This window comes from Macrobrachium nipponense, chromosome 30 (assembly GCF_015104395.2).
Source record: "Macrobrachium nipponense isolate FS-2020 chromosome 30, ASM1510439v2, whole genome shotgun sequence".
In the NCBI taxonomy this organism is placed as follows: Eukaryota; Metazoa; Arthropoda; class Malacostraca; order Decapoda; family Palaemonidae; genus Macrobrachium; species Macrobrachium nipponense.
The window spans coordinates 16,965,704-16,992,231 of NC_087218.1; the positions used below are offsets into that span (position 1 = coordinate 16,965,704).

The 26,528-nt window shown below is 35.9% G+C and overlaps 2 protein-coding genes across 2 annotated transcripts in view; both read right to left on the reverse strand.

Annotated features, from left to right (window-relative positions):
- LOC135202022 (prolyl 4-hydroxylase subunit alpha-2-like) overlaps nucleotides 1-19,264 on the reverse strand; it is a 42,883-nt gene extending 23,619 nt beyond the window's left edge. The window contains 2 exon segments of the mRNA XM_064231297.1: nucleotides 11,317-11,504; nucleotides 19,128-19,264. Coding sequence (XP_064087367.1) covers nucleotides 11,317-11,504; nucleotides 19,128-19,133 — 194 coding nt within the window. The 5' untranslated portion in view covers nucleotides 19,134-19,264.
- Nucleotides 19,265-20,325: 1,061 nt separating this feature from the next.
- The window catches only part of LOC135201984 (outer dynein arm-docking complex subunit 2-like), a 33,602-nt gene continuing 27,399 nt past the window's right edge, over nucleotides 20,326-26,528 (reverse strand). The window contains exons 16-18 of the mRNA XM_064231261.1: nucleotides 22,923-23,032; nucleotides 21,960-22,071; nucleotides 20,326-21,362 (exon numbers count right to left, since the gene is read on the reverse strand). Of these exons, the coding sequence (XP_064087331.1) occupies nucleotides 21,207-21,362; nucleotides 21,960-22,071; nucleotides 22,923-23,032 (378 nt within the window). The 3' untranslated portion in view covers nucleotides 20,326-21,206. The remainder of the gene's footprint in view (nucleotides 21,363-21,959; nucleotides 22,072-22,922; nucleotides 23,033-26,528) is intronic.

Sequence of the window (26,528 nt, forward strand, 5' to 3'; positions counted from 1 at the left end):
TAGGTTTAGTAAAAATAAAATGAATCATCCGAGTACGATCGTCGTTTGTTTCAGTCGGCTTCAGCAAGATGTCATCTGCTCTATTCTCCCTTTAACATGGGCACACCATTTTGATGTCTTTATTTTTCTATTGTTTTCTTGAAAAAGAAAATGAAGAGAACACATCTTACACTAGGTCTAATCTTGGATAGAACTTCCAGGAAGATTTCTTAATCATCCTTGAAGTTCTATCCAAGATTTAGTGTCAATTATGCTCTCATCGGCTTTTCAAGACACAAAATTCCCTCTTTCAAGCAACTCATGAAGAACCATTTTTTGAGAATTTGCAAACAAGACACAACAACTCCAAGAAGGCTCCTCAATTGCAATATCCTAGAGAGAGACTGAGGGGAACATTTTTATAGCCGTCGTAAAGGTGTGGTGAAGCCATTAGGATGTTGGCAATAGAGATATTGCTCTTGTTTTCCGAACAGTTGGCAATCAGGTAAATATGCAATCGAACAAACACGTAAAAAAAAATGGCTAAATATTATCGTATTTGTGATGCTTAATCGATAAACATTATTTTCAGGAAGGAGGCCTTCTCTGAGGGCAGTAGCATTGAATATTATAGCTGTTTCAACGGCATTTAATTCATAAAGAATCTTCTCAATTCTTCTTATTATCTTTTTCTCATCAGCATGTAGCTGGTGTATCAGGTTTCCTAAGGACATATAAAGATTTCAGTTGTCTTCGGTTTATTACCTCTGACGTGTCGACAGCGCGCAGGCAGTCATCTAAGAGAGTCTACAAGAAAGTGAATTAAGATATGTGGTTTACAGGTATTTATAGCGGCAAGGCGTGTGCAGTAGGTGGGTAGGTCGATAAAGCAGGGATTTTATTTTTGTTATGATTCAGACGACGGTAAAGGCAAATGCAAACAGAGGAGATTTGATTTATTAAAAAGGAAAAATAAATTGATAGATAAAAGTTAATCAAAATGCAAAGAGAATAGCAATAGGGTACCAATGCATTGCACCTCCGCCTGAACTTCTGGGGAAGTTAAAAAAAGAAGATGTAAATCTTAGTTCAACCAGACCACTGAGCTGATGAACAGCTCTCCTAGGGCTGGCCCGGAGGATTAGATATTTCTACGTGGCTGGGAACCAATTGGTTACCTTGTATGTAGGGGAACGCCGCGTACAAATTCATTTTAGGGCTGGACACAGCCTTCATTTTCAATGAAGTTCTGTACAAACAGGTGGAGGGAATGGCCATGGGAATTCCTTTGGGACCTACGTTCGCCAACATTTTTATGAACTCAGGAAGAGCACATAATGGACACCTGCCCCTTATCCTTCCTCCCTTTATTTTATAAACGTTATGTTGATGACACGTTTGTCCTATTTAAACAAGATTCTAATGCAGATTCTTTCTTGGACTTCGTCAATACCCAACACCCTAACATAAAATTTACGCTAGAAAAAGAATCTAACAGTAAACTCCCATTTTTGGACGTTCTTGTTTCCAAGAACTCTGTAGGATTCCACACGGGTATATATCGTAAAGGTATATTTACTAGTTTAGGTATGAATTTTTATAGCTCGTGTTATTTCAATTTTAAATTAAACGCTGTTTCTACCCTCCTCCACAGGGCTTTTACTCTGTCATCTCATTGGCTGACCTTTCATGAAGAAATAACAACTCTTTCAAACTATTTCAGGAACAACTGTTTTCCATCAAAACTATTCTTCAGACAGTTAAATAGTATGTTGAATAAGAAGATGACGCCACTTCCTCTATATCACACTGTCCCTAAAATGAATTTGTACGCGGCGTTCCCCTACATACAAGATGACACTTTCAGGAAGAAATTTCTAACCATCATTCAAAAAGAATTACCGGCTCTCAACCTGAAACTCATTCCGAAGAATCCCCGAACAGTTGGCTCTCTCTTCAAGTCCAAAGACAAGCTCAGTCCTTTGTTTACATGCAACGTTATATATAAGTACAAGTGCCCCAGATGTAGTCAGGGGATCTATATCGGATGTACAAAGACGCTGTTGCGAGCGCGCAATGATGCTCACAGAGGGGTCAGCTTCAGAACTGGGAGCAGATTGTCTAGCCCTGAACAATCTAATATTAAAAACCATTCAAAAATATGTAAAACCTATATAGACAATAAAGATTTTTTAATAGTAGGACAGGTACAAAAAGAAAACGACTTAACAATACTGGAATCCATTATTATCAAATTGACCGTACCACCGTTAAACTCCCAAACGTCATCCACACAATTGTTTATTGCCTGATGGTCTTGTTGAGCTGTTTTTCTCTGTCTGTATGTTTGTTATTGTTTTTTTTTTTCTCTCTCTCTCTCGTTGTAACTCTATACGAGTACAGTAGTATGTTTATAATTTCCTTCTGGGTAGGTTGTCACCAGCTATTTGCTTGTTCTTTAAGTAAATGTTTTATCAATTATATTCTGAATGTTTTAATTTAATTATATGTAATTCGGATTTTATTAGTTTATTGATTGCCATGTTCGCTTGTTTGCAGCCTTGAAAATGCAACTATGTGGACTTGTGAAACGTCGGCATATATCTTAATAAAATGCATATGGATAGTGCCTTTCCATGACCCGCCCCTTCGATTATACCTATATATATATATATATATATATATATATATGATATATATATATATATATATATATATATATATATATATTATATAGATAGATACACAGACACACACACACACACACACACTATATATATATATATATATATATATATATATATATATATATATATATATATATATATGTATGTATGTATGTCTGGATATGAACTTACAAAATCATCTGGAGTTCTTTTGTTGTGCTTCTGTATAAGTTCGAACCCTGGTCAGGGTAGGAGAACATCGCATTACTTACTGTCAGTGCCAGTTATTTCCAAGTTAAAGTAAATTCGATATAAACAAGTTAGTTGAGGCTTATTTTAATTGAATAAATACACACACACATATAGATATACATATATTACAAATATAATCAATAAGACTTTCAAAAAATCACTGGAATTCCAGTAAGAAAATACTATAATTTTAGACAACGTGAAAATTATAGGTAAACAATGCTATTAAATACCTATGAATTTGCTTTTTTGAAACCTATAGAGAAGATTCTGATACCGTTCTGCTTTCTTTTAACTTTGCGATTCTAAAGTGACAATAATAATATATTAATAATATACATGTTTTATTGAGAATAATGGCTATTTCAGCCGCGTTTATCTTGTATAAAAGTTGCACTATTCTTCTTATTAAAGACTTTTCTTCTGTACCCAATTTCGTTATTAAAACGCCAAATGGGGGATTCACGTAAAAACGTGGTATTTGTCAAATTGAATATATTATACAAAATGCAGCACAAGTTGGATCTTAAGCCTAATCGACAAAAGATAATAATAATAATAATAATAATAATAATAATAATAATAATAAAAAAAATGAAATTTGAAACAAGTAAAGCAACTCTTAATAGATGGCAACACTTCTTAGAAACGTTGGCCAAAGGAACGAAACCTAAGAGGAAATCATCGGAGATATTACTGAACGCGACAAAATGTCAAAGCCTACGCTGTCTTCCGTCGATTTTCGAGCTCGACAAGCTGTCATATAGCGAGGTACCAGTTGAAAACAAAGATATAATTAGAAAAACAAGGCGAATTAAAACGGAAACGACGGTTGCGTAAACAAATATGGGAGGCAAAAGAAAAAAAAGACGAAGAAAAACCTTACAATGTGACATGTGCGAAAAGGCGTGACGAGCAGTTTCTCACCGTTTAGTGACGGCTCGTGAGAACGCTGGAACGTTTCCAAGACCGTCATTTAGTAATTGCGCCTTCTGGCAACTGCTTGATCAAAAGCCAAGTATCTCACGCAATACATAATCCCGAGACTTGCGCTGAACTAGACAGTACATCGCTGATAAGGGTGCCATTTGTCAAAGAATGGCAACTGCAAGTGTGTGTGTGTGTGTTTTTTAATGCGTTGCATGCAAATTTCGTAAACTGACTTCCACCTCTGGCAACTCGGGTAATTAGCGAAGACTGTAACCGCCACACCATGATCGCTCCTGTGGTTTATGGGGAACATTGCCTTGTTTTCTGTAGAGATTTATCTTTTAGACTTTGTATCCATAGAGGTGTTACGAGTGAGGGCAAAGAAGAATTTAATTTTGATAAGGTCATATTTAATATTATTTTAATTTGCAGCAAACGGTGGGTTTAGCTGTGAATGGATAAACTAAACTAAAAGATATGAACATTTCCACAGGCAAGTTAAGTCTGGAAGTGTAATAATGATAAAAGGAAACTCAAAATGTAATTAGATAAAACACATTATAAAACTGCAAAGTAATTTCAGTTATAATTAATTTTTATTGCTTAAAATTGAACACTAAAAAATAAGAAAAAACTAAAATCATATTGCTGAATAGAGTAAAGGATTTCATATCCATTATGGCAGAACAAACGATTATCTTTTATCAACACGGATATCTCATCTGCATCATATTTCTCGGAATAGTAACAATTACAGATAAGGAAAGATTCCGTCACAGATGTCCATTTTCGGTTATGAATTGGATCACCGGTTATTTGTTTATCAAAAGGTAACCAGTAATACAATGGTTTCTTGACGAATCTATCAATAGATTTAAAATGTAACTTTTAGCTTTTTACTAAAAGGGAATTCTTGTGTGTTCGTAAATTGAAGAAGGATTTAGGCGCTTTCTGCTTCTTTTTTAAAAATCATGATATGATATAGGTCTAGCCTAGAGACTGCAGGGCAGGTTTTGATTTCTCTATAAAATCGTCGCTATTGAGAAAATTCGCCGCTATTGGCTTAGGTAGTAAACAGCGAGCCAATTGCTCCTTTCTGTTTTTTCCAGCTAGCGATGATGAAAGCGACTTTGCAAATACATTCTCCTCAATCTGTTCCATCGAATGCTCCTAATTCGCTCTTCAACAGCTCCTAATTTTGGAGATAAACGATACTCCAACGACGCGGAATTCACTCTTCTCGCTCGCGCAATGACACTCGGCGTGTGTTTATCACGTGATCCGGCGTCATTACAGGGTGCTTATGGTCGTTGCATTCTGTTTTAGCAGCCGTAAAGTGCACTAGAGACAAAACACATAAAAGACAAAGGCACCGTTTAAACGAAATTCTTGTTTCTTGTTAACTGAACAGTTTCCCCCTTCGGACACCAGCTTATAGAAAACGGCGGTTCCTCCTCTGACACCTGCTTCCATTTCTTTTTAGAAAACGGAAGAAACTGCACACGTATATTGCGAAGTGATCTCTTTTGAATACTGAATTGCAGTAATAAAACATTCATTTCCTTTAGTGAAACACAGAATGAAGTATAACAGATGTCTGTTTCTAATACTGGAAGGCAGATTTCAACATGACAGACAAGAGACTACAGTACTGAAATACTGTACAAATTAAGTTAATATTTTTTTTTATTATGGTGAGATATATGCGAAATTATGATGTTTATATTTATTACTGTTTATTTTTATCGCAATTGACAGGCTAGCCAATTTCATGCAGTCACATACTTGTGCCTTTTTGCGTGAGTTCAGTAATGTTTTTGTGCTTCTAAGTAAGTACACACTATATGAATGCTTGCATTCATTTGCGTTTGCTTGTGTAAAGGCATTTATCATCCTTAGTTAATCAAGCACAATAATAAATTGCAATTTCGTAAAAAAAAAACACTAAACACACACACACACACACACACACATATATATATATATATATATATATATATATATATATATATATATATATATATATATATATATATATACATGCATTAAATTTATTTACTTATAAACGCTGTGTTCTGTACAGATAATATCCAAGATTATATTGCATAAGATTGTATTCGTTTGTATGTAAATATGTATTTACTTAAGTTCAAAAGTATGACTGTGTTTACTCCTGCGTTTAAACAAAACACGTACATAAATATGTTTGTGTACAACTGCAAGCGTGCGTGTGTGTGTGTGTGTGTGTCTATGTATTCGTACACTTTCACTCAACACATTTATGTTGCATTCAGCCTCAACAACCTCGTTAAAATCATCTTCTCTCAGCATAAAAATACGATGCAAAATGCACTCAGACGCTTTCGCCAGAGACCAATATTTGCATATATATAACCACAACAATGCGCGCGCCAAGAACGAGGTTTGCAAGCATCAAATATTTTATACATACCTCACCAAAATGGCGATGCATCAGATTAGTCACCGGAGAGTAAAACTAAGCCATATGTTTCGGGATGAAAGAAGGAACCCGTTATAGTCTCTGGCAAAATTGAGGGAAAACTCTGGACGAGATTTATCCAGTTTAAAATTACGGAAAACACTCGAGATAAAACTCTATACTACGTGACTGATGGACGTTCAAGAGGTTTCTCTGGCTTTCGGATTTTCTGTCTCGCCTCTCTTACTTCCATTTTATTTATTTATTTGTTTGTTTATTTATTTAGTTATCTAGTTATTTATCCGCGATTTCGTCATTATAGTTTCCATCTGCCTTTCCGATTTCTGTATTCTCTCTGATATACCTATTATCTATTTATTTGCGTATTTAACGGTCCAACAATCTATTTATCTATCTCTGACTTCTATCTTATATACCTATTATTTATCTATTAGCTTACTTATTTATCCAACTATCTATTTATCTATCATCGTTTCCGTCTCTTATATTCCTACTATTTATTTATTTGCTTATTTAATAGTCCAACTATCTATCTATCTATCATCGTTTCCGTCTCTTATATTCCTATTATTTATTATTTGTTTATCTATTTCTGTCTTCTCTCTTATATACCAATTATTTATTTATTTGCTTATTTATTTGTCTAACTATCTATTTGTCATTCATCGTTTCCGTGTGGTGCGCACAACGAAGCGCAGTTATTATGGAAAGTTAATGGCGTTTTTGACTGTCAGTCAGCGAGCATCGCTCAAACACATGCCGCTGAGAAATAAACGCGCAACTCTCTCTAGGAGGAGCGTTCATTAGTAAAATGAACGTTTCAGGAAACTGACAACTTTCCTTCGGCTGTTCTCGGGCGATCTCATCACAAACACTTTCTTTTAGAGAGTGTGGTGGGTCTTTGAGAAAGAGAGATAGTCCTACCATCATCAAAAGTACATGTTATAGTTATACACCAGTCTTCATATGATGAGCGTCTTCGACAAGTAAAGTTAAGTATATCTTAGTTTTACTAGACCACTGAGCTGATTAACAGCTCTCCTAGGGCTAGCCCGAAGGATAAGATATTTTTACGTGGCTAGGAACCAATTGGTCACCTAGCAACGGGGCCTACAGCTTATTGTGGGATCCGAACCACATTACACCGAGAAATTAATTTCTATCATCAGAAATAAATTCCTCTGATTCCGCGTTGTCCGAGCCGAGAATCGAACTTCGGATCATCGAATTGGTAGTCGAGTGCGAAAACCACTCGTCCAACGAGGAACTTTCTTTGATAAGTAAACGTGTCCTTAAAACAACGGACTTTGACAAAAAAAGCGAGAGGAAAAGGTAACTAGAAGCACGATCAAACCACAAACAACGGATTTTGACAAAGAAAGACAGCTTTCACACCGACAAATGTAGCTACAAAGAATGAACTTTGTCAAAGAAACCCAGTTCTCTTTCCGATAAAAATTTTTGTAACAGTGATCCAGCATTGCAAAGAATGTGTTTATTTGACAAACAAACGCCTTGCCGAGCAACAAACATGGCGCAACAGACACGAGTCGATCTTCAAAGAAAAGTACTAGCACATTCCCTCAACCACAAATAAATAATTAAATAAATGAAAACAAGACTAATCTCCTTAATTTTTAATAAATAAATTAAAAATAAATTAAACGAAAAGAAGAATAATAGTTTTTGCATTTTTAAGCTCAAGAGTATTTTCGACAACACGCCCCGCCCCCCCATCCCCCGCCCCGCCCCCCATCCCCGCCCCGCCCCCCATCCCCCCCGCCCCGCCCACCTCTCTTCAGTCACGTCGAAAGCAGATGATAACAACAGCATCCAAAAAACTGAGATCTCAGGCCTTGACCTCCGTATCTCGCGCGCGACCTGACCTCGAGAGGCGGTGTTTCCCGTAGCCTATGCATCCACGCCCCTCGTTCTGTATCGTCAAACGTCGTGACCTCACGGAGACTTCGAAATCGAGAGATAACAGTCACGCGTCTTCGTGCTTTGAGTCCTTGTAAGAGAGAAAAGCTTCCAAGAGTGTTCTCTCTCTCTCTCTCTCTCTCCTACTCTATCTCTCTCTCTCTCTCTTTTTTCCCTCTCTCTCTCTCTCTCTTCTCTCACTCTTCCTCAAGGGAGTTTGCGAACGTTTAAGCGAAATAGAGCCTTTTGGGTTACGCTGAAGAATTGGGATTGTATATCAAATGCCATAACTAGTATTCAAACGTGTACGTATGTATGTATGTATTATATATATATATATATTATATATACTATATATATTATATATATATATATATATATACATAAAATATTATTAATATATAGGATTGGTGTAATATCATATATATATTTATATATGTCATATATATATATATATATATATATATATATATATCTATATTTATATAATAATTTATATAATATAATATATTATATATATATATAATATATAAATATATATCATATATATATATAAATATATATACAGACATATATATGCATGTATGTAGATATATGTATGTATAGAGAGAGATGAGAGAGAGAGAAGAGGAGAGAGAGAGAGGCAATACCATTCTATTCGTCAATGCTAAGGATCCCCACACTCTTCTCAACAGACCCTCACTCACGTAATTCGATTGATTTCAGGCGGAAGGAACTGTTGCCAAAAGCGTGAAAATAGCCAATAGCAATGAATCGTCATCTTCCAAGATAGCAATAAGACTGAATGAACTGTCTCTGGGCCGCTTCATTCCATCCTTGAGTAAACTGAATTATTTCATAACTTTAAACTGTTACAACAACCATAGGCTACGATATTGATGTAAAGGGGTGTCGTACTTTAAATGGAAACGAGAAATTTCCCCATTCACCGACAAAAGGTAGACCTTCAAAATCTTATCTAACCACAAGTCATGTTCTTCTTGGAGTCAGTTTTCCCTTTCACTTCATGCCACACAGAGGAATCGAGGGTGGGTTGGTGGGTATTTAGGGGGAGGGGGATGCCTTTCTGTGGTGTACTCGATTAGTCGGTTGTCATGACAACGACGTTCTCTATGTTTAAAAAAATAACATAAAACATGACACGAAATTGTTAGACAAACCTAAATTATGCCATTACTTTATTTGGCTTATGACTGTTTCGATTATGTTTTATTAAGATAATTTTTTCACAGAAAGTAGACTACATGAATGATTGAAATTGCAATGATTCTATTATTAATTAGAAATGGAAACAGATTCCTATTAACATAAAACTCTAACAGGACTTTGGAAACAAACAGGAAAGTAACGTGTTCCGGAGTTTAGAAACCCAAATGAAAGAGCATTAAAATCTTGAATATTCCTTATCAAACAAAAGACGAAATAGATTCCTTTTAAAAGTTAAAAAAATATATATAACAGGACTTTGGAAAAAAGTAGGAAAGTAAGGCGTTCCGGAGTTTAGAGACCGAGAAGAAAGAGAGAGTTACATGATGAAAGGTTTTTTCTTGTATGATGGATTCTTTTACTGTTTTTTTTAATCCAATTATGCACCACCACCTCTCTTCATTTCCTTCTAAATTCCCTGCTTTCTTATAATGTACAAAAGACTTTTCTTTTACGGTTTCTTGTTTACTTTCTAAAACCACAATTTATTCTCTCTTTTACAGATTATGTCTCAATCATTCATAAGAATATTCATCATCTCTCAATATTCTAAATCGTGTGTTCTGCAAAAGTTCGGCAAAACTCCTGCACTTTTTAATTCACTCTTAAACAATACGACGAATGTTCCTTATATCTTTTGTGCCTTTTTGACTATTTTAAGAAAAGTCCGGAAAAAATTTCACTATTCTCTTTATTACGTTTTCGAAATACTTCAGCTTTCCTTCGTAAAAGTCCGATAAAAAACATATTTCACTAAGTCTCAATTGGTTCAGAAGTCCCCACAAGACCCGTAATTCATTTCGGGGTCTTGACGTCTCATACACGCCACCTACTGTGCCGAAACCCCCTGCGGAGCCAATGATGGATAACTAACAAGGATAAATGTGAAAAATAAAAATAAAATAAATGTTATACTTCTAATACTCAACACCAAGTATCACCAAGCTTCCCAAAATCCACAACCAGGTTTAAAGAGCAGTAGGCCAAAAATAAATAAATAAATAAATAGAAAATGAATAAATATAAAATAAAAATAAAAATAAAACTACCGATCAATTCAGGACATAATTTCTTGAACAAGAGTGAGTACCTCCAAACTTCCCCAAATCCATTAGCAGATTTACAGAACAGTAGGCCAAATATAAAATAAATAAATAAATAAATAAATAAATAATAAAGGCTACCCGATCAATTCAGGACATAAATTATCTCTTTGGCAAGAGTGAGTACCTCCAAACTTCCCAGAATCCACAACTAGGTTTAAAGAGCAGTAGGCCAATAAAATAAATAAATAAATAAATAAAGTAAATAAATAAATAAATAAATAAATAAATAAATAAAATAGAATAAAGCTACGGATCAATTCAGGACATAAATTATCTCTTTGAACAAGAGTGAGTACCTCCAAACTCCACAAAATACACAACCAAGTTTAAAGAGCAGTAGGTCAAAAATAAATAAATAAATAAATAAATAAATAAATAAATAAATAAATAAATAAATAAATAACTAAATAACTAAATAAATAAATAAATAACTAAATTAATAGAAAATAAAATAAAAATAAAAAAGGGTAGAGATCAATTCAGGACATTATATCTCCTTGAGCAAGAGTGAGTACCTCCAAACTTCCCAGAATCCGCAACCAGATTTACAGAGCAGTAGGCCCCAAAAAATAAAATAAATAAAAATACAAAAATAAATAAAAATAAATAAAGAAATGAAATGAAAAAAATAAATAAATAAAAAAAAAGGCTACCGATCAATTCAGGACATAACATCTCCTTGAGCAACAGTCCGTGCTGGCACAAGGACGGGCATAGTCTGAAGCAACATGCCACAACCGTATTTACTCACAACACCTGAACGAACGGGACTCACCTTCGGATGGTGTCAATCCTCTCCTGTGCCGCTTCCAGGTACTTGTCTACCATCCTCACGATCTCGGTCTCCAAGGTGAGGAGGTCCTCCAACTTGCTGGTTGCCGAAAAGAGGTCTTCCCGGGACCCTCCCATGAAGTTCTGAGCGGAGGATATGTGGCAGACACATGCCACTACGTAAAGTAATACCTGTAAAGAAGGGAGCGAGCGCGGTCAACCAGTGTATGTCAGTGTGACTATGTAATGGATAGCTGATTGGTACGCTAATTGCAGGTGTAATTTTGTATAACATAAAAGTGTAAAATATCACCTGTAAATGAGACATAAATATGATTAAAAAAAAACATATAGGCGTAACTGGGTAAAGTGAAAGTGAAATGATACTTGTAATGAAAAGTCTTCCATAATAATCGAATCATTTCCTCCGGAAGAGATGTCAAGAAGTCTGCCCATTATCATTATCCATTGGCATTTATGTGATGTCATAACTAAAACTAAAGAACCGGAAAGCCGTATTCTATTCATTCCTCTTTTAACAAGATGACTAAAGTATAATGACACGGAGGACATTCAGGGGGCTGAAGATGTACGTTGAGTTGAGTTGAATACAGAATTTAGGCCAAAGGCCAAGCACTGGGACCTATGAGGTCATTCAGCGCTGAAATGCAAATTGTTAGTAAAAGGTTTGGAAGGTGTAGCAGGAGAAAAACCTCGCAGTTGCACTATGAATCAAATGTTAGGAGAGGATGGAAAGTAAGATGAGGAAAGAGAATAGGAAAAAGGAACGAAAGTGGATGCAGCATGAGGTCCACTGACGGCACTACCCCCCTACGAAGCTGATGTGCGGCAACCGAAGCCAACCCAGCCATTCTAACGAAAGGTCTTTTAGGTTGTCTGAGCTGATGGCAAATTCTGGTCTGGAGTTAAAAGAAGGCCATCATCACCACACGATCTATATCATTTACAGAATGGCGAATCACAGCAGCTTCTGGCTAGTGTGATCTAGTTTCCTGAACGGACCACTCTGGCTATATCAATCTGTTTTATTGACAATGATCAGAAGAATGATCAAGATGACAGCAACCTCAGGCGTATTTTGATGACGCAACAGTTGCCAGTGATGGACAAATTGGGTTTGCTGATGTAACCAATAAATATCAAGGCCAATTTAAGACTTTCTTTGCAGAGGAGGGGTTCATCGCTGTGGTTCTGTCCAGAAAGCTATATGATGACTTTGCCCTCTCTCTCTCTCTCTCTCTCTCTCTCTCTCTCTCTCTCTCTCTCTCTCTCTCTCTCTCTCTCTATATATATATATATATATATATATATATATATATATATATATATACATACAAATATATTTATTTATTTATATATATCATTTGCTTCTATGTCACTTAATAGCATGTGTTAAGCACGTCATGGGCATCATTTTTGAAAAGTCCAGATTTGAAAGTCATTAAACTAACCAAGGAAAAAAAAGGAGTAGTACAAAATATAATTTCAACGTTGAGAGAGAGAGAGAGAGAGAGAGGAGAGAGAGAGAGAGAGAGAGAGAGAGAGAGAGAGAGAGAGAGGTTAACGGTGGATTAGCTAAAATTTGTTGACATTATTTTCCGATTCACGTTCGTATGAGATGCTGAGTCATCTCATTTACGCTCTATAAATCGCAAGACGTACATTCTTTTGTATAGTTTTTATCTTTATTTTCAAGTAGTTTCTCATCGGAATAGTTCACAGACGATGTTGATTTCCGTAAAAAAAAAAAAGAATAAAAAATGAAGATGAACAGAACACAATCGGTCACGGTTCAAAAAATGCGCCTAGCTACGATATGAATTAACACATTGGATTCAGTAACGCCTTCAGAGCAAGCAGATGGCCGACTTTTCTGCAAGCGCAATAACGGGGATAAAACAAACGTCAGAGAGAGAGAGAGAGAGAGAGAGAGAGAGAGAGAGAGAGAGAGAGAGAGAGAGAGAGAGAGAGAATATAGGCCAAAGTTCAAGCGTTGGGACCAATGAAGTCATTCAGCGCCGAAATCGAAAAAGGACAGTCAATAGGTTTGAAAGTTGTAACAGGAGGAAAACTTCGCTGTTTGATTATGGAATCAGTTGTTAGAGAGGGTGGACAGAAAAATGGAAGGAAGGGAATATGAACGGAGGTGCAATGAAAGGAATGAAGAGGGTTGCATCTTGGGGCCGAAGGGACGTTGCAAAGAACCTTACGTAATGCCTACACAGTGTACCGCATGAGGTGCACAGACGGCACTATACTCTACTGGGAAGAGAGAGAGAGAGAGAGAGAGAATGGAGCGGATGGAGAGAGGATGAGAGATGAGAGAGACGAGAGAGAGAGAGAGGGGGGGGGGGGGTGCAGTTGTTGTTGCGTTTCTTTCCGGTACGTCAAGTAGCTCTTTAGTCATGCTTTGATTCCCCAAGTCGAAAAGATGATATATATGTTGCAACAAGACTAAATAGAAAGCTTAGAGATGAAGTAAGGTCAGTTTACTGCAAATGACACTCGCATGCGTCTAGTTATAATCTAAATGCAAATGATAATACAAGGCCGTACAGTCCACTAACTGAGGTTAAGTTTCGCTGTAAGAGTGTCATGTTTGATCTGTCAAAGGAGTTGGACAACAAATCCCGTCTCTTAAGATGTGGTTGCCAAAAATATGCTTCCAGTTTCCGGAAATAGGCCTATTTTTTTAATTCCTTTAAATCAGCATTTCATAAGTCAATTAGAAACTTTAAATCAGCATTCACTCAGCAACTTCTACTTCATTTTAATCATACCTGATTAACATACGCGCAGACTAGACACACACACCCACACGCAAGCAAACTACACGCACACACGCGCGCGCAAACGAACTACACACACACACACACCCACACCCACTCGCAAACGAACTGTACACACACACACACACACGCAAGCAAACCATATGCACACACGCAAAGTACACACACACACAAAGCCGAGATACTACAGAATGCCGTATTGCGAAATAAGACGAGAGAGAGAGAGAGAGAGAGAGAGAGAGAGAGAGAGAGAGAGAGAGAGAGAGAGCCGTGTTTTCTTATCAGAGCTAGACACCTCACGCATTCGACTTCCCCTGAGAAATATGGCAATCTTTATTGAGCAACGAGAACGCCGTAATTGTTATGCACTCCTGGCTAAAAGGGCCCTTAAGAGTACTCGTGATGGCTTGCAGGGGAGCCCCCGGAAAACGGAAGTAGTACTAGTTCAGCCATATCTAGGTGATAACGAAAATTCACGAAAATCCAGAGGAACTCACGAACGTTGCCAGTTGACGTAATACGGACGGTTACGAAAGCTATCGTAAAATACTACGATGAAGATCGTTGAGGGTACATTATGCAGATTATATCAGTCACTGATGAAATTTGCACAAGTGATGGAGTTTAAAATGTGATGTGAAGTTCTGGTATATCTTCAAGAGCAAGAACACACAGCGAGAGAAAATAAGATAAGCACTCGCACAGGAGAGAATATGTAACTTTTCTCTCTTTTTCTCGTAATTAAAACTAAGGAGCCAAGGGAAAACAAATGAAATCTCCTGATTAAGAGCATTATTAAACTAAACAGTATTTAGCAGCCGTAAAAGCTTGTTTCTAGAAACAGCAACTAGTCTATCGTTTTAATTAGTTATTTTTAAATACGTTCAGTAAAAAAAACATGGTTCCCCTTCTGTGTTCGCGTGTTTGGTTGATCAGTCATGCGTTTCTCTAGTGTTTGTTAGCTATATGAATCATCCAAACAGGGCCTTAATCCTTTTGTATGTCTATCTGGCTCTGAATAGTGATCCCTTATGCATTTTCTGCTTTTAAAAAGATCACCCAAACAGGTCCTTATCTCTGTCAATCTTTGATTAAATATACGTAGATTTTCTTTGTTTCCTAGACTCAAAAATGACACATAAAAACCAAGCCTGAGAAAATAGAAGCCACTTTCCCTTCCGCCTTCACATGATCTCACCAATAATCCTAAGGTGATGGAACAACTAATTTAAGGCCTGTCCACACTAGGAAACGTTGTTTAGAAACAAAGTTTGCAAACTGTTTGCAAGCACTTTTTACCGTATATCTCTTTCCCATCCGGCGTGGAAAACATTTAGTGCTTCTGTGTGCATATGTATAGGTCGGCATGTAAAATGTATTATATGTTTATATAAGTATGTATATATAATGTATGCGTGTATATAGGTATATATACACATGCTTAATGTGTCACAGCCGGTCTGATGGAGGGTGAAACGGCTTTTCTAAATGTGGTGTCCTCTCGAGGTATCTTGGGTGCCACCATCCGTAAAAGTATTTCAAATTCAGCAGAAGACATTCGAGCGCAATTGTTAAAACCTGTTCCGTCTACTACTTTCAATTCCGCCAGGATCAAAGTCAGCATGTCACGCTCCTTTTTCTAAAAACATCCTCGCCCATCTCTTTTTCTTTCTCTTATCCTTCCTCCTCAAGGATATATATATATATCTTAGTTTTGCCAGACCACTGAGCTGATTAACAGCTCTCCTAGTGCTGGCCCGAAGGATTAGATATTTCTACGTGGCTAGGAACCAATTGGTCACCTAACAACGGGACCTACAGTAAATGTGGGATCCGAAGCACACTATATCGAGAAATGAATTTCTATCACCAGAAATAAATTCCACTGATTCCGCGTTGGCCGAGCCGGGAATCGAACTCCTTCTCGAGAATACAGAGGCTACTGCACCAACAGGCATCATGACAACTGAGGTCTGGATAGGAAACACTGTTTGCAAATAGTTTCCAAGAAACAGTTTGCAAACTTTGTTTGCAAACTATGTTTCATAGTGTGGACACGGCTTTAGAATCAATACCTTTATCAGTCAGGGAGGATGACTCAGCCCTGATAACCGAATAAAGTCTTCAAAAGAAAAGTTCTGAATAGAATCACTAGTCACTTGTGGAAGAAAGACTGGGCAAGAGTGACATATGGGAATTTTTTTAGAAAGGGAAGGGATACCCGTTAAGTTCAGAGGTCCACACCAGCCGCCTTATTCTCTATAAAACCTTTAGGGCTATTTTGGCAAGGACCAGGGCTGTGCTGGCATAAGGCATGCTTCATTTAAACCTGCCAACCAACCAGAAAGGAGTTCAAGTCCACTTTACATGGGGAGAATAAGGAATATGGTGAGAAGCTTCTGGATAGTTATTCATCTATATTTCTCAAGATGAAACGGGAAAAATGAGGATGGAGAAAAAAGGACCAGAAGTAATAGAGCAACAGAGTCTTAAAAAGGAGTCAAAACCAAATTAAGAAATGAGAAAATGAGGCAAAACGAGAAAATAAGCCAAAACGAAGGTAAAAAATGAGAAAATGAGGCAAAACGAAGGTAAAAAATGAGAAAATAAGGCAAAACGAAGGTAAAAAATGAGAAAATGAGGCAAACCGAAGATAATAAATGAGAAAATGAGTCAAAACGAAGTTAAGAAATGAGAAAATGAGGCAAACCGAAGGTAATAAATGAGGAAATGAGGCAAAACGAAGGTAAAAAATGAGAAAATGAGGCAAAACGAAGGTAAAAAATGAGAAAATGAGGCAAACCGAAGGAAATAAATGAGAAAATGAGGCAAAACTAAGGTAAAAAATGAGAAAATGAGGCAAAACGAAGGTAAAAAATGAGAAAATGAGGCAATACGAAGGTAAAAAATGAGAAAATGAAGCAAACCGAAGGAAATAAATGAGAAAATGAGGCAAAACGAAGGTAAGAAATGAGAAAGTGTGGATAGAGAGAAGAGAAAAGAAGTAAAAGATAAATTTTTAATAGTCTAAACGAAGACAAAGTAAAGACCTTGGATGATAACCAAAAGATGAAGAAAAATCAGGGGACAAATACAAATAATATTGGAATACAAAATTAGCTAGAAAAATAATATATATATATATATATATATATATATATATATATATATATATATATATATATATATATGTATGTATATGTATATATGAGGTTGTAGACCACAGGGGAAAAGAAAAGCTGAAATTCCTTTTAGCTCAACAGTGAAGGCCGAAACCGTTGAGCTAAAGGGAATTTTAGCTTTTCTTTTCCCCTGTGGACTGCAACCTCATATATATATATATATTATTATATATAATATATGATATATATATAAATATCTATATATATATATAATATATAGATCATATATATATATATATATATATGTGTGTGTGTGTGTGTGTGTGTGTGTGTGTGTATGTACATACATAAAGAGGAGAATCAGGGGATATAACTACAAATAATACTAGAATACATAATTAGTTAAAACAAAGAAAATATTAAAAAAAAGAGAGAATAGGGTATAACCATAAATATGATTGGAATACAAAAATTAGTAAGAGAGAGAAGAGAGAGAGAGAGTAGAGAGAGAGAGGGGAGAGAGAGAGCGAGAGGAGGAGAGAGTGGAGAGAGAGAGACGTAGAGAGAGACGAGGATGCCAGAGAGAGAGAGAGAAGAATAAAGGTTCCTGATTAGTTTTTAGTTTCAATACAAATCCGGATTGCAAATACTACCATAGCAAGATAATAATTCACTGAATGCTTCATTAACAGTCTTAGAAGAACCCACAATTACAACAAAAGTCGAAGGATCGCCTAAAAAACGAAGATTTTCTTTTTATAAATAAAAAAATTTGTCTAAGAGAAAGGATCTGGTTCTCAGATACAAATGATTCTTGGTTCCAGATGCTTTTCATTTTACAATTCCTCCAGTAGTGCCGCTGCATAGATGCATATACATACATACATACATATATATATATTGTAATATATATATAAATATATATTATATATTATTATAATTATTATAATATATATGCATATATATATATCATATATCTATATATATATATATATGTATATATATAAACATATATATATATATATATATATATATATATATATATATATATATATATATATATAATTTTTCAAGAAGCTCACACATAATAAAGGAGAGAGAGAGAGAGAGAGAAAAAAAGACGTAACCGATAAAAGTCACATAGTAGACCTCCCCCATTTCCAACCACCTGGTGACGTTCGACACGTGATGAAGGTATAACCTGCAATTAGCAGGTACCGTTCAAGTAAGAGGGCAGACAGAAATCGGAACAAAACGAAAGATAGGACGAGGTGTCAAACCTCCTTCCATTACGCAGTAAGCGTTCAAGGTTGCGCTAACGAGGGGAAGATGCATGTCTGTCCAATTAATTGAGATTTAAGCAGGTAATGCAATGGGTAACTGTATCAGCGAGATCTGGGTTACTGCCATATCGACATCGTTATTGTTAGTAGGCAGTTAATACTACACACGCATATATAAATACAAACACACAACGCAAACAATATAGTTATTATATATATAGTATACTATATGTATATATATATATCTATATATATATATATGCATTATATAATTATATATCACATTGTATATATTTTATGTGTATATATAATATAAAAAAAAACTAAATTAACCGTTTCCTCAAAATAAGTTACTTAGAGGAACCAACTAATATTGTGAAGTTGATATGTACACACACACATACACACACACACACACAACACACATATATATAAAACATATATATATATATATATATCTATATCTATATATATAGATAGTAAACTATGCAAACACAATCAAATGAATATTAACCTTTATATAAACTGTATGACTGAATGCACTTAATGTACAATATGAATGATAGTTACAAAGTCATTTAGAAATCTTAATACCCTTACCTTCATTTTCCCGTTAGATAAACAGCCTTAGCTTTGAAGCGCGCTACTAAACTTTAAAAGAAAAATATGAATGAGTAAGCATCGACGACAAAGTTCACTCACACCTCGACCGAACTGCCGCTACCGGCAAACTGCTCGTCGGAAGACAAGCAAGGCAGCCTTTCTTATACACAAACCGTTGCGTTTTACTAGTTGGCAACTCGTTAGCTTTATTGCAGTTACGTTTTGCACTTCTGCAGTGTATGTTATGATTTTACTATGCATTACTATATTCTTACGTTTAATTATGAAATAGGCTCTAATCGTAACTGATATATTAACTCGTATAATGTTAATCTTCTTTTAGCTACAAAGAGATGGTGTTTCGTAAATGCCTACTTGGCAACTCCTAATTTTCTGACCTTGCATCATAGACAAACACTCATCAATGCCTTAAGGATGAAGCATCCAAATGTTAATTACGTGTCCAGTATTTACCGTAGGTAATGAAGCTCATTCGGTCCTTAATTACCTGTCCATCAAGCATTGGTAATGGAACTAAAATGACCTGGGGCGACCAATGGAATACTGGTCAAATTCATTAATGCAACCTCGGGTGTCTGAAAGGATTCTTATTTTCTACGCTTCAGAATCTAACCTCTTTATTCGTATTCAGCTACCCTCATAAGGCTTCTTGCACCCTTCAACTCCTTACCACGCCTAAGGGCTGCCACTGGTAATAGGCCTGTTCTGGCACAAGGCCACCCTAGATGCAGGAGGTGGTGACGTGTTGTAGATGATGTTAGGTTAGAGAGCTGTAGTAATAGGAAAACCGCAGCAAGCAAAATCAAGTGGAAAATATTCTAGTGTTGCTTAATCTCCTTCCCTCAAGCAATTTTGAAAAGAGATTATACGTGACCACAAAAATGTGTTTGTGCGCATATCATAACAAAAGAAACCGAAAGTGAAACCTCTTTTTCTTCTCACAATCCACTTTTCCTCGGCGGAAGCTTTATAAATATACATTCTCACAAATTTTTTAAATGATTTTTAAAAGACGTATTCACACATCGAAAAACTCGTTACTATTCTATTTTTTTTACATCTTTGTACTATGGCTCGTTGTATGCAACATTTATGTGCTTCACTGAAACGAGTACAATATGATATAATTTATTACAAGTCTGAATAAAATCATAACTTAATAAATCCTCGGAAAATATAGTGATAATTCACTTGATATTAGCTTAATTAAACTAAGATATCATTTATTTCTTATAGATCTATCGTTTGACACAAGGTAGCTGCAATTTATGAAGTAAAGCCTACTTACCATAGTCGTATTAAAAGAACAATAAATATTTAAAAGGATAAACCATCTTTTTGTTACTAATGATCAACTTGAAACCTCTCTTATATTTCTATAACAAATTTCATGCATTGAACAATTAAAGCCTCTAAAAATTTCATACCCTGAATAAAATTTGAAATGCGCAAAATGATAATGTAAGTAACAATATCTGTTAAAACTTTTTGTAGAATACAGAAAAATTTAAAGATCCATCTAGCCTATATATAGGTATACGTTTCGTCATAACAATGATTACGTAGGCTACCATCACATTTTATATTGTTATTTTATCTTTTTCGTTCAGAATAACTGATAAAATCAGTATACATTAATTAATTACATTAAATTTCGAATTCATTGTTCAATTCTTATGTGCATCTTTTTATCACGCTATTCCAGCTGTAATTAGGCAATAATGTCAGTAAATTTTGTATATAGACAAGTTTACAATAGTCCATCTGATAAAGTTCGCCAATCTTTACATTTTCTATTACACGTATTCGTTTTCTATTATTTATTTACACTATGACCTAAATATTTATGAGCTTCTCGTAACGGTAAGTAACATCTCTGTTCATTATCATAAACTATGAATCCGTAAATATTTAAATTTTAAATAGCTCAACGATATATGCATATATATCAATCCAATAATTTCACTTTATAATTATTATAAATAGTTTCATATTACTTATTTCTGGTATAATTTCGATATCAAATGAGCTTTGAGTATGTGGTATCTCCTCTAGTCATCGCCTGGCACTATGGTTTCCCCTGGGCGTCGACCTTGCACTTCTTGTCTGAATCTTACACCTTTGAAGAGCCAGAAGTCTGATGTTCCTTAAACAATCTGCTGCTGCTTCTTGTACAACTTCGTCTTCTGAGCCCAGCATTTCGAGTAGCAACTGAAAGACGGTCAATGATTACTGAGACATCCATTACTAGCCTACTTCAGAAGGCTGTACTACTTGTGGAAATATGGAATGCAGTGTGTGTCAAAAAGTGGTTATTTTCATACTGTAAACCTATAAATTCGGCCACTGGCGTCTCCACATTTCTGGAACCTATTTTGTGCATAAAACTTCTCTTAAGTCATTATGTATCATATCAAATTCACTCCCACACTGACATATTTGTGAAGACAATCAAACTTGTAAAGAATAGATGATAAAAAAAAAAAATAAGACTTAGGAAGGGCTGAGCTGAGATGAGGGCCCATACAAACACGGGCTCTTGCTTATGGAGCAAGCCGTAGGTAAAGATAACTGTTAAGAACTGGTGAAGGGGACGGGTGTAGGCCTATGCTTATTCGGCATATGTTACACACAAATTGCTCCTTGATACACGTTGCATATAGGGTTCTGAACGAGAAACTTCAGCGAATTTCTTACTAAGAAAACAAGCACATACAAAACCGACTCCCCAAGATCATATCACTGCTCGGTCATGCAGTTTGTGGAAAAGGTACCCAAGGAAAAACATTTGAGGAATATCCTACTCACAGGAACTGCTCCACTTTGGTGGAGGGTGACGCAGTTCTCTGGCTCCAGGGACAACCGATGTAACGCCCGGCAAGTGGGTCTTCTTATCTTGCTGTCGTCTGTTTCCAGATACCTAGACGAGAAATCAACATGTCGTTATTATCATGATTATAAATTGCCATTACTATCAATCAAGTTGTAAAATTAGTTGTTAAAGCAGAAAGGTATGAGGTCGAGGGATCAAATGGGGTAGGCAGACAAGTACGTTAAAAGAAATACAGAAGAAATTATATATGAGAAATGTAGCTTTAGTACACAGTTGGAACGTCTGAAGTTCAAACGACTAATTTATACAATAGATAATATTCTAATTCAAAAAAAGTAAAGGAAAGAGAGAACTCAGCCATGATTGTAACAGATTATAGTTTTAAGGTTATTACTACATACTTTAGAAACACTGTCCATTAAAAATTCGGATATCAAATTTTCCATATCACGTAAATCTTAGCCTGTTTTGAATCGTCGCCTGTCCTTTTAAATACCCAGTACTCATTACTGTAAAGAACATACAGTCCTTTATCAAACTTAATATGGTGCTCTCGCTAGCAAGAGATTTAATTCGATGCTTGCCAACTCGAGGAAGATTCTCTTGTGACAACAGGTCTATTAGGTATTTATAAAAATTCTGAGGCTAATTCTTGCGTTACCGAGTCAAGGAAACCATTTTGTTTTTATGGCATTAAGAATATTTATTGTATAATATATAAAAGTACTTGTATATTCTTTTTCCTGCTTGACAGGTGATGCCATGAATGCTATTTTTTGAAGCACAACGAAATGCAACCCTGAAAAGTAAAAATCAAGGTTCTGTCCTCTCTTTTATAATCAGCAGTGCATTATACATTGCGGATTTAGCAAATTACGTCCTTCGGCAAAAGGGGAAGAAAAAAAGCAAAACTTCAAGACCAAACTGTCTTAACTCACTGAACAAGAGGTGCAACGGCTCCTGCTTGACCGAACAGCAGTCCTGTTTCCCTAGAGACACAGCAGGCAGCAATTGCTTCAGCCAGGTATGGCCTCAGGCTGTCATTTTCCTGCAAAAATGATAAGGTTTCAAATAATGCCACTACGAAAAACTAAGAATAGAATTGAAAAACCAAAAACTGTAAAGTGGAAAAGGAAAAGTGGAAAATTAGTTCCGGTTAAGGAAAAAATTGAAATGCAAAAAGCTTGTTTATCTTGCAAGACATATTTATCAATTGAAAAGTTTGTAGTTTATGCATGACGAGTATTATAGAAAGTTATAAAGAATAATATATACATAAAAGAGTACGATTAAAGTGGTTTATAAAAGGTGCAGTATGGTGTTCTACATCCAAAAATATCTTAGTAATGCAGAAAATTCAGAGTTTAAGTAGATCATATAAAAAACGAAGTTTAGCAAAAAAAAAAAAAAAAAAAAAAAAATCGCACGCCACGCATAGCCAGCGCCACTGGTCTTCATGGCTCTGTGTGATGTCTTTTCTCTCCTCACTGTGTAGAGAAAATGGCGTTACCTCTCAGTCAGCTGGAGGGCTTGCTTATGTACAACCACTTTCATATACTTCAAGAAGCTCATCTGCTGTCAGACTTATGCTTTGCGGAGGGGAGCTTTAGTCTAAGAAAACGTTACATGAAAAATATATATATGTATATGTATATATATACAGTTGGAGCTCAAGGATCGGCCTGTGTTGCCTCGTCAAAACTGCGGCTCACAAGGCAAAGGTATATACTGTCCTTTGTACATTTTCTACAAGACATATACAGTCAACGGGTACAGCGTGAGTGAGATAATTAGGAAGATGACCGCCCGTCCTCAGGGTATTTAAAGTACGGGTGCTTGGTTCGCTATAAACAGTTTTGTCTTGGTATGAGCACCTTACAGGCCACCCCGCGAGAACTCGGTACCTCACTGGGGCAGTTCCAAACCTGGAGATTGAAGGAATAGAGCAGGCAATTAATGACAGAGAAGGAGAGGAGAGAAAATGAGGCATCACGTGAAGAGAACATTAATCATGGCAAGTGAAAATATATATTAATGAATTTCTCCTCTTTTCTTCCCAGGGTAGTAACCTTTCGTGTTCGGGAAAGCCGTTATGCGAGGAGTTAGGATCAGTCACGGAAAAAAAAATCAACAACAGCGTTCCATAGATTACTCCCAATGATTCATTCACGGGCAGTAAAATGAAATAACATGCTAAGTGAATCATGATAACTGAAGCCAATATTGAAAGAAAATTGAAATAGATCATGGTCTCCATTTTAAGTGATACACAAATTCTTAAAAGTAAAGGTGATTTCGCAATATGATAGTCAACACTTCACAAGTTCTTGAAATGGTTATTTCAATAAAATTATAACAATTCTAAAAACTGCAATTTCAATTTTATCATTGTAAAACTCTCCTACTGCCTGATCAAAGACAGTTAGTATTACTAAACTACATAGCTACTCTACTAGACACTTGGCTACAGAAGTAGAATTACATGCCAATATGCTATTGACACAGCCTGTTATGTGGGACTCCTCGCAAAAATCTATTGTCTTCACATCAGTCTAGGCTGATGTTACACAAAGCAGTGGTACCAAAAAATAGGATTACTGAAGAGTCCTGAAAATCAACGATATCAAAAATACGACGCAAGGTTGAAGTACTATCTCCATTTATAGAGGTGGAAACAACAAGCTCTAGAGATAAAGTGTAAAGTGTTAACATACCGCCGGTATTGGTAATACAAAATAGCAAAAAGAATGTAGGAAAAAAGTTAGATAGCTAGGCGAATATATGCTCAGTTGAAGTCCTATAAACTGGGCCTTAAATACTTCTGCTTACATTTGCATATAAAAAAAATCTATGAGAATGATACAATGACGAAATCTGTATATTAAAATAAAATGGAAATGGCATTTGACAATCCATCAGGAGAACTTTGGTCATAGCCCCGACAGGGCAAGATGGTGATGCCGACAGTTTTTGCTTATGCTTCATTATTGAGTGGTGGTAAGAGAAAGCAAACACTTTATATCATACTGGATACTGAACCTGTTCTACTAGTTTTAAAGGGCCACTGTTACAATAAAGGTGGGCCCAAATCAGGGATATGTCAAGGGAAACTACCTTTAACAAGTCAAAGGAGTTAATGTCTTATCTGTTCCTAATGAAACTTTCCTAAAATTTTCAAGGCAAGTTAGGGTATACTCAGGACAAGTCATTTGGCCCAATTAAGAAAATACAGTGATATGCATAATATTGTCAACAGAAGCACTAATGAATCTGTAAATGATCAGTAACATTATTTACTCACAAATTCTATTATTTCCAACCTGGAAGATTTTAAGTATCTTTATATGAATAACAGATTTATGACATCTATAGTCAAGTAAGCTTTCTGAAGAGAACTTATGGTCGTTAAAGTTTGCCATAAATGAACATGTTGAAATTCTGTCCTGTTTTTGGAGTTTGGAAAATAATATAAAGTTTTGCAACTAAATCTGACGCTTTTATAGTTCCCGCCATTATCCATTTAGAAAGCCGTATTCCTCAATTTGAAGAAATGTGATGAGCACACAATCTTTTAAAACTGGACTTTCTTTGAATGTAACATAATATCACTCTGTTCTTTATCACAAAAAAAAGCATGATGGTAAAATGGGAATGGGAATCATCGATAAGCTTTCCAAAAACTCGGGCATACACTGTCCAAAGAACCTTCTTCAGGATTGTCAGGAGATAAGGATCTAAGGCCTCGAGTCCTTGAGTTGTGATCAGCCCTTCAGACACAACTGTCCCTTCAGAAGCTCTCGAGGAGAATGCTGAGCAAATGACAGTCTATTTTGGACTTCCAAAACAATGCTAATGTGTCTGAGCTTCTTCTTACAAAAAGAGAAATGGAAAATAATAAATCTACCAAAAACACACATCAAATATTACAGATGATGAAAAGAAAATGAAAGAACTAAAAGTGGAAAGGCCACAACTTGGTTCTTGTCGGAGGAGGACGCTGGCTTGGTGCTTATTCTGGAGCCTCGTCGTAAGTCTTTCGATGGATTATCGGGTTCGCGATCTCGCAGCATCAGCTGTGAAGGAGGGATGAAGTGGAAGAGAGATGATAATAGCATCCTCCTCATCATCATCATCATCATCATCATCGGCATCTTCAATAAGAGCTCTCCGATTGCAAAAATTGTATCTTTAGCTTCTGTGGCAACTTTGCAGAATTTTGTACCATATCAAGCATTAATTAAATTGGAAACAAGTTTTCATGCTATTTTAATTAATGTTTAAGATGATTTAGTTTACCAATTTACAGAGAGGTATTGTTACTGAACTGGCACTAGTAGTCTTTGGTTGTGAACAAGTGAACTACAGTTGTTGAAGTTGTGATCATAGTTTTGTGACTAATTGCGAGTTCCAGATTTTTTTTTACAGCTAATGTTTCATGGCGAATGTAACTGACAGAGACAGACACTTATCTGGACTGAGGCAGAGACAGAGAAAAAGAAGACGAAAAACCACACATGAAGTGGCAGTGCGATGGTCAGTTTTTT